Source organism: Ursus arctos, unplaced genomic scaffold (genome assembly GCF_023065955.2).
Source record: "Ursus arctos isolate Adak ecotype North America unplaced genomic scaffold, UrsArc2.0 scaffold_1, whole genome shotgun sequence".
Lineage (NCBI taxonomy): Eukaryota > Metazoa > Chordata > Mammalia > Carnivora > Ursidae > Ursus > Ursus arctos.
The window spans coordinates 88,889,876-88,905,338 of NW_026622763.1; the positions used below are offsets into that span (position 1 = coordinate 88,889,876).

The 15,463-nt window shown below is 40.0% G+C and overlaps 1 protein-coding gene across 3 annotated transcripts in view; it reads left to right on the forward strand.

The window, feature by feature from the left end:
- The window catches only part of XRCC5 (X-ray repair cross complementing 5), a 90,181-nt gene that overhangs the window by 5,593 nt on the left and 69,125 nt on the right, over positions 1–15,463 (forward strand). For 2 of the 3 annotated variants that reach the window (XM_026491997.4, XM_044381188.3), the window contains exons 3-8: positions 2,361–2,544; positions 3,430–3,478; positions 4,486–4,608; positions 7,767–7,958; positions 11,638–11,752; positions 13,482–13,620. In XM_026491997.4, coding sequence (XP_026347782.2) covers positions 2,361–2,544; positions 3,430–3,478; positions 4,486–4,608; positions 7,767–7,958; positions 11,638–11,752; positions 13,482–13,620 — 802 coding nt within the window. The remainder of the gene's footprint in view (positions 1–2,360; positions 2,545–3,429; positions 3,479–4,485; positions 4,609–7,766; positions 7,959–11,637; positions 11,753–13,481; positions 13,621–15,463) is intronic. The other variant, XM_044381189.3, reaches the window with a different exon arrangement.

Genomic DNA, 15,463 nt, shown 5'->3' on the forward strand with positions numbered 1-15,463 from the left:
ACACAGATAGAATTCTAGCTGGGCTGCCCCATGGTATGCTGGGCATGTTTGAACCTCAACAGCTAGAATTTTTTCTCCCCATGTGACCTGGGAATTGTATCTGGAATTATTAGCAGTGGGGAATTTAACAGACCAAACAACAATAAAGAATGACAGAATTCCATCCTCTGCCCATGCAGCATTCTTCCCACTGATGGAAAAGGCTTAGCTTAAGTAGGTGGGAACAGGACCAACCGCCTTTTGTGTCAGATACAGTTTTTTGTTGTTATATTTTCTTATGAAATGTTTGGGGGCACCTGGGTGGCTCAGTCAGTTAAGCATCTGCCTTCGGCTTAGGTCATGATTCCAGGGTCCTGGGATCGAGCCCCATGTTGGGCTCCCTGCTCAGTGGGGAGTCTGCTTCTCCCTCTCTTCCCCGCTTGTGCTCTCTCTAGCTATCTCTATCACTGTCTCTCTCTCTCAAATACATAAATAAAATCTTTAAAGTAAAATAAAAAGAAAATAATTTTAAAAATGTTTCATTAAAGAGGCAAATACAGAGAATAATATAATGAAATCTATTTTTCCATTGTCTAGCACTATACAGTACTCAAGTTCTGCCATATTTGATTGATTTCTTTTTCTTTTTTTCTTAAAAATGATTACAGATAGAAGTGCCTGGGTGGCTCAGTCAGTTAAGCTTCTGCCTTTGGCTCAGGTCTCATGATCCTGAGGTCCTGGGATCAAGCCCTGTGTTGGGCTCCCTGTTCAGTGAGGAGTCTGCTTCTCCCTCTGCCCCTCCCCCTGCTTGTGTGTGTTCTTTTTCTCTCTCTCATTCACTTTCTCTCTCTCAAATAAATAAATAAAATCTTAAAAACACATACATACACAAAATAATTACAGATCAACTTGAAGCCCCGTATGTATCCCTTCCCAATTCTCTCCTTTCCTCTTTTCCTCAGAAATTTCAGTCATTACCATGCATATTTTATACTTCTGGACGTAAGCATATTCATAAATAATATTTAGTATCAAATGAAGCTTTCAAAAATGTGTGTAATGTTTTTATTTATTTTTGTAAAGATTTTATTTATTTACTTGAAAGAGAGAGAGAGATCATGACAGGGGGAGGGAGAGGGGGAGAAGCAGGCTCCCCTGCTGAGCAGGGAGCCTGATGTGGGGCTCAATCCCAGGACCCTGGGGTCATGCCCTGAGCCAAAGGCAGATGCTTAACCGCCTGAGTCACTCAGGCACCCATAAATGTGTATAATGTTTTTATATGGTACATATAATTCTGCAACTTATTTTTTCTCAACTTTATGTTTTTAAGATTTATTCATATTGATAAGTATGTACAAATTTATTCATTTTTTATTGAAGTGTAATATTTCCTTCTGTAAATATTCTGTAGTGTGTTTTTGCATTCTGTGGATGGGTAGTTAGTTTGTTTCCACTTTTCTCCTGTTATGAGCAGTGTCCAAGTGAACTCTCTTGAAGTGAATGTTCTTGTCCTTGTCTTCTGGAATACATGTGCAAGAATTTCTCTGTGGTATATATACCTATAGGTGGGATACAGGACATGAACCAGCAATTATTTTTCTAATCCTCTGGAAAATTGAAACCTCGAATAGTCATTCCAGAAGGATAGTCTAAAATAATTTCAAATTATCCATAATTAGTTTACATTGAGAATTAGAGTCTGATTTGGTTGGAAGTCATCAAGAGCAATTACCACTCTCCACTCCTCTGCCCCTAAACTCTGTTTATTTTATTTTTTATTTTTTTATTTTTTTGTTAGCCATTAAAGAGAAAATTTATTTTAAAAAATCAGTTATCCTGTGTTTCAAATACACAGGTATAAGAGAAATTCAGAAGGTGAAACCTCCTTTTCCAGAAACTGTTCCCAGGATGGTCAGTACTGGTTTCGAAACTGGTTGCCTGGGGCGCCTGGGTGGCTCAGTCCTTAAGCATCTGCCTTCTGCTCCGGTCATGATCCCAGCGTTCTGGGATCGAGCCCTGCATCGGGCTCCCTGCTCAGTGGAAGCCTGCTTCTCCCTCTCCCACTCCCCCTGCTTGTGTTCCCTCTCTCTCTGTCAAATAAATAAATAAAATCTTTAAAAAAAAAAAAAAAAAGGAAAGGAAAACTGGTTGCCTAAGCAACCTAAATTCTGTTTAAATGAGTGATAGGACCTATACTCAGCGAAAGTCTTCTTAGAAGCCAGGAGTTGTCTGTCATCATCCCGTGGGCCGTCTAACCCAGTGTTGTGTTGTTGACAGTGGCCCCAGGGACATGCCACAGGGAGGTATGGTTGTTTTACTCCCTGAAGGTTAGGTTCCGGGTGGTACTCAATGATTCTTAACCTTTTAACATTTTTGTCTAGGTGTTTGCTGAGAGCAGGGATGAAATTGCATTAGTCCTTTTTGGTACAGATGGCACTGAGAATGCCCTTGGTGGTAAGGATCAGTATCAGAACATCACAGTGCACAGACACCTTATGCTACCAGATTTTGACTTGCTGGAGGACATTGAAAGAAAAATCCAACCAAGTTCTCAACAAGCTGACTGTATCCTTTTTCAGACAGAGAAGACTCTTAAGAAGTTTCCTTTAATCTGGGGAATTACAGTCTAGTTTGGTGAGGCTCCCTACAGTCCCAGGTCTGAGAATATGGACGTTTTTGGCTCTGGAGACATGGAGGTGGTGTATGTTAGGATTTAATGTGAAATTAATCCATTTGGATTGGGCCCTCCAGTCACTTGCCCTTTCTCTGTACTAGTGAAACTGAGGGGTTGAGAGGCATCATGGGGGGGCAGATACCAGTGGGTATATTTGTGTATTGATATGTGCAGAGGGATTGGTGGTGGTGATGGTTAGAAATGTTTAGATGTAGAGAGGATATTAATAGAATATAGCACTAGCGTTCTCTATGCTTTACTGGACGGAGGGTATTTTTGTGCCAAAAATCAGATTGATGACTAAACTGAGATTTCCAATTTCTTCTGCAGATGCTATGATGCTAAGGGGTTACTCTTACTTTTCTAAACAGTAATGGTATCCCTGATCACTGGGAGGTGCTGCTGTGCTGAGTGACTTGCATATGTTAAATTATAACTCACTTCATCTTTAAGAATAGACTATAAGCACTAAAAATGGATTCTAGATATTGTAAAATGGCATCATAATTTTTGTCTCAGTGAATAGGAACATGTTAGATTACCTTTGGGTTTATTTTATTTTTCCTTTGATATATACTTTGATATGTAGCATATGTGAGTATATGTTAGTGAAATAGACTTTGGAAGAAGGGCAATTTGGCAAGTACTTTTAAATCATCACGGAGTCGGCCCAGAGTCCACTGTTTCAAGCCCTGTGGACCTCACTAGAAAAAAGGTTGCATGTTCTTGGGATAAAGGGACTGATTAGTGGTATTTTCTGCCCTTAACTAGCCGAGTCCTGGATGCACTCATTGTGTGCATGGATATGATTCAGCGAGAAACCGTGTAAGTATCTCAACTGAAGAGAGATGGGAATGAGGTGCTCGGCAAAAATTGCATGTTGATGTATTCCGCGTGTTGTGTGACTCATTTTAATTGAGCCGCATGTTTGTGTGGCTAAGGAAACATTCGATAAAATTCAGTGTTCCAGTTTGCCCTTTCTTTTTTTAAGTTTGAAAAGAGAAAGGGCTATATTGATGGGAATTTCTCTGGGAGAAATAAATGTTTGGCTTATTCCTTCCTATTTGACTTAAGTTAATTACCAGGAATGTTAAAAAATGTTATGCGGTATTGTTCCCAATCTTACTGAGATTAAATGCATAAAACTAATATAACACAATATGTTAACTAACTGGAATTAAAATAAAAACTTTAAAAAAAGTTTACAAATTGTAGTATTAAAAAAAATGCATAGCTCTGGCCACAGCTTCCTAATTCATTACTTATTTAATTGCTATACCTTTAAAATGTGGGTCTTTGATATACACACCCACCCACCCCTTGACTGTTAAGAAGAACATTTGCAGAAAATCTGGGGCCTAAATTTGTATTATCATTTCTCAATCTCTGTACATTTTGTGTAAAACCCTGCCACTAGTCCTGTGAGTGGAGTCAGACTAGGGTATTTGCAAAGTGAACCCTTGCAAGGCTGATATTGTAGTCACTGGGAGAGTTCCTTGTTTACATTCTGCCTAAGTGGAGGCTGGAAAGGGATCCTTTCTAATTACAGTGACCACATCATTAACTGAAGTTAAAGTTGGAAAATCAGGGATTTAATATTTCTGTAATGTTCAAAAGTTTTGATTATGTTTCGTAGGTTGTAGATATTTAATTATATGTTAGTAGGAACTTAACTGAGCATCAGTGATGCATTGGATTCTAGAATGTAATCACAGTTGTTAACTATCTAGATCCATGTCTTATCCTCTTTCTGCTCAGTGACCAAGTACATTTGAGTTTGTAGGCAGTAATTCAGGAGAATGATTTCTTATTGTGATAACTCTGTCTTTTAGAGGAAAGAAGTTTGAGAAGAAGCATATTGAAGTGTTCACTGACCTCAGCAGCCCATTCAGCAAAGATCAGCTGGATGTTATAATCCATAACTTGAAGAAATTTGGCATCTCCCTGCAGTTCTTGTAAGACCATGAGAATAATGTCTGAAGACCAGTCCTGCACTCATAACACAGGGAGTGGGGCCCCTTTCTAGAGCGCTTGGTTCCCACAAGTCTTCTCTTTGTGCTTAGAGTCGAACTATGTCAGATGACTGACTTCAGCACATGTTCGCTGGAGTACCCACTGTTCCAGGAACTCTTATGTTTTAGTGATAAAGGGATGAAAGATGGAGTGAAACAGAGGAATTTAGCTCAATAGCAGATCGTTTGTTGGCTCCTCTTGGACTCAAAGAATTGAGAAATCTTTTGAGGATATTCAGTTTATCTCCTGCCTACATAGAGGACTTTATCCAAACAATTACCAGATTGTTGGTTTCTTTTGTTAAACAGCTCTAGAGTACTGTGTTTTGCAGGTAGTAGCTGCTTTTAGGGTAGAAGTGTCAATGTGAGAATCATTTTAAACACACAGAATGCTTATTTATAAGTCCTTTTCAAATCTAAAGGATATGCACATGTATGTAAAATGTAATTTGTTTATGTGTATTTAGAAATGGGGTATGTAGATTCCAGGCAAAAATGTTCACAGAGGGGGTGCTTGAGTGGCTCAGTCAGTTAAGCGTCTGACTCTTGATTTCGGCTCAGATCATGATCTCAGGGTTGTGAGATCTAGCCCTGCATTAGGATCTGTGCTGAGCCTGGAGCCTGCTTAAGATTCTCTCTCTCCCACTCTCTCTGCCCCTCTCTCTGCTCCTCCCCTCCCCCCACCCCTGCGCACACTCTCTCTCTTAAAAAAAAAAATATTCACAAAATATTTCAAAATTTGTTGCAAGACAGAATCTCTCCTTCCCCAATAACTTGAATGCCCCCTTTCCCACCCCAGGTATTTACTTTCTTTATCTTCTGTCCCTAAGAAGGTTCTTGTTTACCACATTAATCCCCTTCCTCCTGCATTGGAAACCTGTTTTATCTTGTCCTATTTTTGGTGAAAGCAGAGTGATGGTATAGGATGTTGACTTATTAGTCCTCTGGGGACACTCATTTTTCAGATTGAGAGCTATACCAGGAAGCCTCCAGCTCGGAGTGGTAAGCCTTTGGTTTCTTTGAAATGCCTGCCATGGGGAATTAAGAACCTCTCTTGCATGTGTGTACCTCTTAAGGCTGCTGAGGGGCATCTCCTTTCTGTAGAACTGTAGAAAAATAGTTCAGAATAACCCATCAAACTGATACTTGCTAAGATAGTCCTTCAGAGAAATTAAGTGCTTTTTAAGTGATACTTCTCTTCTTATTGAATTGAGGTTTTCTCAGCACTTCAAAAGCCCTGCCTGGCTCCTCTTCCCTGTTCATAGTTTCAGGATGCCTTTACATGGTTGAAGCATACGCACTTCTGTCAATGTCATTGGAAAGGGCTTTTTTGTCTGAGTGATACTGTAAATTGTGTCGAAGAAGGAACATAGCCTTGTCGTCTGTACCTGCTTAGTTGACCGGTTATATTTTTTTCTTCGGCAATATGCTCTCTTCGTATGCTGTAAATCTCCAGCGTACAAAGTGGAGTTTCTGGTTTTATTGTTTGATGTATCCCAGGTATGACTGATCATTTCAGGTGGAACAGGCCCAAGAAGTGCTGTGTTCTGAGCAGGCTCATTCCTAGGACCTTGTTTTTAGTTTCTTCTATTGGCTGTCGAGAAAGTATATATGTGCTCGAAAGCAGGGTAGAAAGAACTGTTATTGTAACTTCTTTTTCCAGGATAGCTTCCCGACTCTTGATTTTCATGTCTCTCTCCCCCTTTTCCAGGATGCTGTAGCGGAAACAGCAATGGCCTGGTGTGGACCCTGTATGCTATACCCCACTGCCTGGAAGCTCTTTTATCCGATAGATCATGCAGGACATGCGTATCTGTCACATGGAGTACACGTAGAAAACATTTAGACAGGGAGCGCTGTTTTAATGAAAGCAGATCAGATCGTAAAGAAATTACCTTAAAAATAACTGTCCACATAGGGGTAGCCAATAGGTGATGTTGAGTGAACTGAAAAGTCTGCCGTTTGGGTTTCAGGGGCAGTGAGGTGATACACTGCCTTAGAACTTTGTCCTTCAGTCAGGTGACAAAGTCTCTGCTGCATCACTCACTGGCTGTGTGGCTTCACCAGATTAGTTCGTCTCTGTAGCTTCAGTTGCTTTTTAGGAAATGGAGGTAGAAATCTCTATCCACCTAATAGATGGGATTAAATGAGGTTATTTATATGAAAGCATTTATAAAGTGCCATATAAAGTATTACCATAAAATATGTTTGGTTGGTTGATTTTTCATTTTGTGTATTGATTATTGCATATCTCTGAGTGGTAATCCCAATCTAGTTTTAATCTCATTTCAAACAACTGGAGTGGAACACAAGAACGAAATTGGTTTTCCCTATTTCCAGCAATTAAGTGATGCCTGTATGGGCATTCTAGATCTAGAGTAATAAAGGTAACTTTATCTGTGTTTTAAGTATTTTGTACACATTCTGTCATTTAATCTTCATAATAACATTGAGGGATCATTAAAGGGTATTTTATTTTTATTTTTTATTATTATTCTTTTTGGCTGCCTAGAATATCACCCACCTTTTTCTAGGAAGCAATCCTTCCTACACTTTAACCTTATGGCTCAACTGAGGGCCAACATCTTCTAGTCCCCAGGCTACCACTGATACCTGGCTTGTTTGAATTTAAGACTAGAGCATTAAATACGCAGTCCATTCCCCTTTGGTAGTAGAGCTGGGCAGTGTGTGCTCGAGTGCGCTCAGAGGCAATGTGGAGGAAGCCAGTCAGAGAGTGAAGCCGGCATGAAGCCACATGGAGACAACATGGAGACAGTGAGAGGGTAGGGTAGTCCTTGAGGTGTTTGAGACTGGGTGCAGTCATCCTAAGGCCATGTGCAACCCCACACTTTGAATTATTTGGTGATGTAAACCAATAAATTCCCCCCATTACCAAACCAAAAAGGCTTTGGTCACTTGAAACTGATAGAATATTGACTAAGGTTGATAAGTGCCATTTGACAGATGAGGAATTTAAAGCTCTAATGACCAACATGCCCATTTTCTCATAGCCAGTGAGCGACAGTCACAGGATTGGAGCCCAGTTTATTTTTTGGTTTCAGAGCTTGTCTTCTTAACTACTGCTGATTTTTTCCTGATAGTTTGCCTTTCCCCGTTGGCAAGGAGGATGGAACCGGGGACAGGGGAGATGGTAACTCACACTCAGACCACCATGGACCCTCCTTTCCTCCAAAAGGAATTACTGAGCAGCAAAAAGAAGGTATTCGGATGGTGAAAAAGGTGATGTTGTCTTTAGAAGGTGAAGATGGGCTGGATGAAATTTATTCCTTCAGGTAAGAAGTGAAAATATTGATTGCAACTTTCAGTCATGACCATATAAATTTCCCTTTTGATCAGAGGGCCCCCTAATTAGCCACTCTTGAATTAGCCACCATTCTTCAATAAATGTTCTGATTTTTATTGAAGAAACAGTGCACCAACCCCTGATCCCTCTTTTTAAGTTTGTGTGGCCGGAGTAAGACTTCTTCCAGGACAGTGTGTGTGAGGTTTGGAAATGTATAAATACCACAAAAGATTTAACAAGTCAAAACGTAAAAGATGAGATAGTAGATTTCTCTTTAATGCCAAGTTTGGGGCACATTTCGTGGGCCCCTTCTTTTCATTCACCTACAAAATACATTCCTCATTATGAAAAGTGGTGTCAGATTTGAAATACTCAGTATCCTGTTATCCTCTGATTTAGGTTTTAGGAGACCGTGTACTTAACTGTAATAGAAAGACTTTTTAAAAATTTTTGGTCAGGGAGCGCCTGGGTGGCACAGCGGTTAAGCATCTGCCTTCGGCTCAGGGCGTGATCCCGGCGTAATGGGATCAAGCCCCACATCAGGCTCCTCCGCTATGAGCCTGCTTCTTCCTCTCCCACTCCCCCTGCTTGTGTTCCCTCTCTCGCTGGCTGTCTATCTCTGTCAAATAAATAAATAAAATTTAAAAAAATTTTTTTTGGTCAGAAAATAGTTTGTTCAGACAAAACAAAACATCCAAAATGTAAAGAATTTATAATCTCCCTCTTTTATGGGGGTTTTGTAAAGGCAAAACGATTTAAGCAATGTGAAATCCCTAAAGTACCACATAACAGTAGAGCAAACTGCCTTTGCAACCATTCAGTTAGAGACTAGGGGAGAGACTGTCTCCTCTCCGTGTTCGTATTCTTGGTTGGATTCGGATATGCACTTACTCTGAGCAAAGAACCTGAGAGGAGTCTGTAGCATCTAAGACAGTATGTGTTTGAGGGGCCTGACTTGGGAAAAGTAGCAAGAGAACGCTGTGCAGTGTGGCTTCTGGAATTTCATGTACTGCAGGATATGCCACTTAATGTTCGTGAATTAATTCCCATTCATTAATAAATACACAAAATACAGGCATTTTGAGCAATGTTCTTCAGTGAAATAAAAGTTCAGCAGTTAAGATATTTTTCAGTAGTTAGGTGATATGTGCCCAATTTTTTTCTCAACCACAATTTAAAAATTTTAATATTTGTAAATTATTACAAGAAATATTGACAAACAGTACAATACAGACACGCTTGAAAAATGGTAGGTAATGGGAACTTTGGAAATTGAATGGTAGTTTCCCTAGGGTTTGGAAAAGGAATCTGAGGAATCCTGTAAAGTGATGTTTCTTGTCATAATAATGTGTTCTTAACGTGCAGATATGCATTTCTGACTTACTTCTTTCAGATTTGGACATGGCTTGCTCTAATGTGAGAATATAGGTCTTAAACTAAGAAATTCACCATGATATCATAAATAAAAATTGTAGGCCAAAACAAATCAATGTTAAAAAAGTTTATTTTCCTGTATCATAGCCGGGAGGTGAATTACCATATATTGTCCTCACAATTTGAAGATACTTTGATTTGATACAACAGTCATTATCCACATGTGGCTTTTTAAATTTAAATTCATTAAAATTAAATAAAATTAAAAATTTAGTCCCTTGGTCACACTAGCCACATTTCATGTGCTCAACAGCTTTTTGGACAGTCACGGTTAGAAATAGAACATGTCTTTTTTTTTTTTTTTAAGATTTTATTTATTTATTTGACAGAGAGAGAGAGACAGCCAGTGAGAGAGGGAACACAAGCAGGGGGAGTGGGAGAGGAAGAAGCAGGCTCCTAGCGGAGGAGCCTGATGTGGGGCTTGATCCCATAATGCTGGGATCACGCCCTGAGCCGAAGGCAGACGCTTAACCGCTGTGCCACCCAGGCGCCCCAGAAATAGAACATTTCTGTCGTTGCAGGAAGTTGTAGTGGACAGCACTGGACCAGACTTGTCCTCGTCTAGACTTCTTCTTGGGGAGATGGAAGTCTACTGTGGAAATGATCCATTTGTTGTCAGATGTTACGTATTAGATGCTAATCTTTAGAACTTCTCCTGGAACTGAATTCAAACCTCACGGTGGTTTTAGATGTGACTCACACTAGTGATGTCCTATGGATATGTTAGATCTGGTTCAGACCCCTTCCTTCCCCAACAAATCCAGAGCCAAGGAATACTATAAACTTTGTTTATTGCTACAGACTGGAAGTAGGGTGTCAGGTAGAATATCTACTGTTTGTTATAGATTATTTCTGAAAATTGGAGTCTTTTGAAACCTCTTTGTCCATAACTCTGGATAATGTCAGATAACTCTCTTGACCTCTTTGTACATCTCTTTTTCATCTACCAAGGGGATTGATCATGGTCTGGATTATACCCTTTTTTTTTTTAAGATTTTATTTATTTATTTGTCAGTGAGAAAGAAAGAGAGGGAGAGAGCACAGGCAGGGAGAGCAGCAGGCAGGGGGAGAAGCAGGCTCCCCACTGAGCAAGGAGCCCCATGCGAGGCTCAATCCCAGGACCCTGGGAACATGACCTGAGCTGAAGGCAGGTGCTTAACCAACTGAGCCACCCAGGTATCCCTGGATTATATGCTTTTCTTAGTGAATACAGCAAATTCCAAGTATTATATCCTTTAATTTTCTCTGCTGTGTTTGATTAGGGACCAGATAAAAGTGGAATTGTTCTTCATTTACTTTCAAATGAAGTAGCACTCTACTTTGTGTTTGTTACTTCCTAATTCCCCATCCCCATCCAGTAAAAACCTATAGTTACCTGCTTTATCTTAAGACTTATGTATAGGGGCGCCTGGGTGGCTCAGTCGTTAAGTGTCTGCCTTGGCTCAGGGCGGCTCAGGGCGTGATCCCGGCGTTATGGGATCGAGCCCCACATCAGGCTCCTCTGCTGGGAGCCTGCTTCTTCCTCTCCCACTCCCCCTGCTTGTGTTCCCTGTCTCTCTGGCTGTCTCTCTCTCTCTGTCAAATAAATAAATAAAATCTTAAAAAAAAAGGGACTTATGTATGGACTAAATTCCTTTATCCCCTGGAGAGTCTTTATTTAACTCTCTCCATTGTGTGCATATATGTGCTTTGTATTTAAGGTGATTGGAATGAAATAATAAATTGTAGAGTTTTGAGCAATGATATTTTGGGATGGTGCTCTCCCTTTGATATCCTGGAGCCAGGGGTTCTGGTCCCCAGGTCCATGGTTTTCAGGGAGTTGGTGAACCCTTTAAATTGTGGGGAGAGTCTTATGAGTGTGCTTTTGTCACATCTGCAAAATGTCCTTGGTCTTGAAAAAAGTGTTAAGAACCATGGGCTGAGTTGAAAGAAAAGATTGAGTAGGGGAAGATAGAGATGTTCTTTTACCTGTGGGTAATGTAATTCAGCTTCTTCCTCCTAAGCCAACTCAGTTGTATTCTGGCTCTCTCTCAACTTGTGGTTGTCATTTTCCTGCCATCCCTTGCTGTTCCTCTCATTATGATCAACGACAACTCACTGCTCATTCTAGAAAATTAAGCGCATCACCCAGCAAAGTTAATGTTTTAGAATTGTTGCTTTTGTTATATATTCTTGCATTATATATAATATATTTATTAAGTGAGAGTTATATATATGTATATTTTTTTATTAAGTGAGAGTCTGAGACAACTGTGTGTCTTTAAGAAAATTGAGACGCGTTCCATCCCTTGGCCCTGCACACTGACTATTGGGTCCAATTTGTCTATAAAGATCGTGGCTTACAAATCGGTAAGTGGTACATACACATTTTTTAATTTTTAATCTATTAATTTTTTAAAATTTTTATTTTTAAGTAATATATTTTTTTAAGATTTTATTTACTTATTTGACTGAGATAGAGACAGCCAGCGAGAGAGGGAACACAAGCAGGGGGAGTGGGAGAGGAAGAAGTAGGCTCATAGCGGAAGAGCCTGATGTGGGGCTCGATCCCATAACGCCGGGATCATGCCCTGAGCCGAAGGCAGACGCTTAACCGCTGTGCCACCCAGGTGCCCCTAAGTAATATTTTTAAGTAATCTCTACACCCAACATAGGGCTCAAATTCACAGCTCCAGGATCAAGAGTTGCATGCTTTACCAACTAAGCCAGCCAGGCACCCCCCACACATATTTTTTAAAGCAATGCACCAGGCAGGCAAATATGCTTATATAAGGAACTGACAATTCATTTGTGGGTTATTCAGTACCGTAATTATTGCCTCTCTAACTGCTCTCCCTGTTCATCTCATCTCTCTTTAGCTTTTTTATGTAAAAGGCGTATTAGGAGAGAAAGTTTTAAGAATCATCTATAATCCAGGTTGATTCCCTCCTCTCTCTTATTTTTTTTTTTCTTTTTTGAAAGAAAGAAGATGGAATGCATGAAGTCATGCACCTATTGTATCATAGCAGAAATATAGATATAGACTAAAGAAGGCCAGAGTTTTGAAAACTCAGTCTCACCCAGTTATTAACAATCTGGTGGTAACGGCATCTGTGAACTATCAAAAACTATTGACTTGTGACTCTGAAATTGCCTTTTGTAATCTATGTATGTTTGTACATAATAGCACACTTTCAAAAATAAGTTGCTTTTGGTAATTATTTGATGAAATTGCAGTTTGAGTAGGAGTCTGTGATCTATGCTTCCATGTGACCCTCCTTGCCTGTTTTCTTTAAATGAACAAACTAAATACATACAAACATTTAAATAGAGAAAATATACAAAAACATGTATTTACATATTCAAGTATTCTTTATATATTCAGGGACTTAATTCTGAAACACATGCTACATCCATGAAAACCTTGGCAGTACTTCTTTATCTCAGCTACCATCAAGGCCTGGAATAGGGTAGTCTTCTCTTCTTCTGTTTTTTTCTTTTTTTTAAAGGAGATTTTTAATTTTTTTTAAAGATTTAATTTATTTATTTGGCAGAGAGAGAGGGAGAGCGAGCACAAGCAGGGGGAGCGGTTCGCTGAGGGAGAAGCAGACTCCCCGCCGAGCAGGGAGCCCAGTGAGGGACTTGATCTTAGGACCCTGGGATCATGACATGAGCCGAAGGCAGACTCTTAACCAACTGAGCCACCCAGGCATCCCTCCTCTTCTTTTTTTCTAGTTTTCTTTTCAGATTTCCTTATTGAGTTGTGGCTCCTGATAGAAGGCTCTCCCTTTCTTCTCTATTGGAAACCTATAGTAATAATGTGTGGTCCCATTTTATAAGTCTGAAGGTTTTGTATAGAAAGTGCTTGTGTATATACAAATATTAATATTTATGTGGATTACCTTGGGGGGGAAAATGAAATGCAGCAAGAGTTATGAAATAAGTGAAAATTTCCACAATGGGCAAATAGAACAGTTTAGCTAGAGTAATTGTTATGGATTTTTTCCTATAAAGCAGAGAGTAGATGGGGTTTTCATTTTTTGTTGATTAGAATCCTGGCTTTCCTTGTTTTCCCTTTATTTTTCTTTTTGGAATTAAGATTGTACAGGAGAGAGTTAAAAAGTCTTGGACAGTTGTGGACGCCCGAACCCTCAAGAAAGAAGATCTACAGAAAGAAACCATTTATTGCTTAAATGACGACAATGAAACAGAGGTCCCGAAGGAGGACACCATTCAAGGTGAGCCTGTGAGAGAGCTGCTTCAGGGAGGTGGGAGGCAGACTCGGATTTATGCTGGTTGGTAGTGTTGGCAGATGTTTTCCTGAGTTCTAGAGACATGACCATGGGAGGGACCATGAGGCAATAGGTCCTAAATTGAGTTCATCTGTCGTGTCCAAGGCAAGATGGCTCCCAGCATGCACTTGGGTACTCTTGTACTTGGGTACTTGACAGAACTTAATACTTGGTTTTATTTGAAAGTTTGAAACATACTAGCTAAGAGAATACTTCTATGAATGTGGCTGAAGCAAGTTTCTTTGTTTACTGTGTTTTCACTTTTTACTTCCATGGTGATTATTCTTCTGAGTGCCAATTTCAGGTCTTACGAATCTTGCTGCCTCTGCTCCCTTCAGGTAATTTAGGGGATCAGAAACATTTGTGTCCGTTATATGGCTTTATGTTCACTAGGATGTTTATAGTTGTCCTTCCTGTATGATGTGCATTTGATCTGTGTAGTGTGTCTGGAGGGCACCTCTATCCAGAGGGCTTACAAATTAGCTGATAGTGTCTGAATTTTCAAGAGCTAAAGTTACAAGATACCAAGATGGTTAAGATAGAAGCTAGAGTCTATAGATAAATTCATTGCTAGGCTTTGTGCTACCCAGTATGATTTTAATTTGCAAGCCTTGAAAAAAAAAAAGCCTTTCGTCTGTGGCACTAAATCTCTGTGTTTGTGTATATTTGTGTGTGGCATGGAGGAGACTGGTCAAGGCGATGGTGGCTGTGATTCCTTTCTTTCTCCTGATCGATTATGAGTAGAAGATGTAATTAGCATCCTGCAACCCTACTGGTTTTTTAATTCAGTTCTGTATTATAGTGTAGTTACAAAATGTGGGTTTTGGGGTTAGACCTGGGTTAGAATCATGCTTCCATCAGTTACCAATCAAATGATCCTCCTATGATGACTGAAAGAAAGAACCGTGTGATTAAAGGCATAAGCCCAGGGAAGTAGAGGGCTTCTCAGGGACAGCAGGTAGTTGGGCTGGGGTGTCGGGCATACACAGTTTAGTACTTGGGAGTGGAGTTTTCCATTTTACAGGTGAGGGAATTGAGGCTGAAAGACGTTCACGTATTCAAAGTCACGCAGCTAGCAGCTGGCAGAACTCGAACCCAGGACTGCCCTACTTCAGAGTCTGTTTCTACAGACTGTTCTGAATCAGGAAGGGCTTTGAATGAGAGGCTGAAGAGTTGGTGCTTAATCTCAAAAGCAACCTGGAGCCGTTTCAGGTTTTGAGGAGCAGAGTGTCATTGAGGCTGTGTGTTAGGAAGATTAATATGACGGAGATAAGGTGCCAGTTCTTTTGGTTGCAAGCAAAAAAAAAAAAAAAAAAAAAAAAACCACAGGCACACACCCAGCTCTGTTTATTTTAGGCAAAAAAGACATTTATTGCTGGAGCAATGGAGAGAGAAGAGTTAAACTTTGAGTTCAGAGAGCACGGAGATAGCTTTGGTCTTGTACCGTGGTGCAGCTCCTTCCTTCGTACGTACTTCCTTCGTACGTACTTCCTTCGCCTGTCCTCCACCCTCGGTCCCCTAATATGCAGACAGAGGCCCTAGCAGACATATGTGTGAGAAGGAGTACAGTTATATGTTGCAGTCTATTCTGTGCTTTCTGCTATGTACAAAATTTAGGTATTGATTTTCCTTCTCAGTAGATGAACCAGAAAACACGAGGCAGTTTTAATTAGAATTTTCAAGTTAAAAAATTCAAGTATGATGTCTGATGACAGGGAAGAGTTAGGAAAAACATTTGGTTTAGTTACCACTCTTAGTCATGTGCCATACATTTCCCTGATGTTTTTTT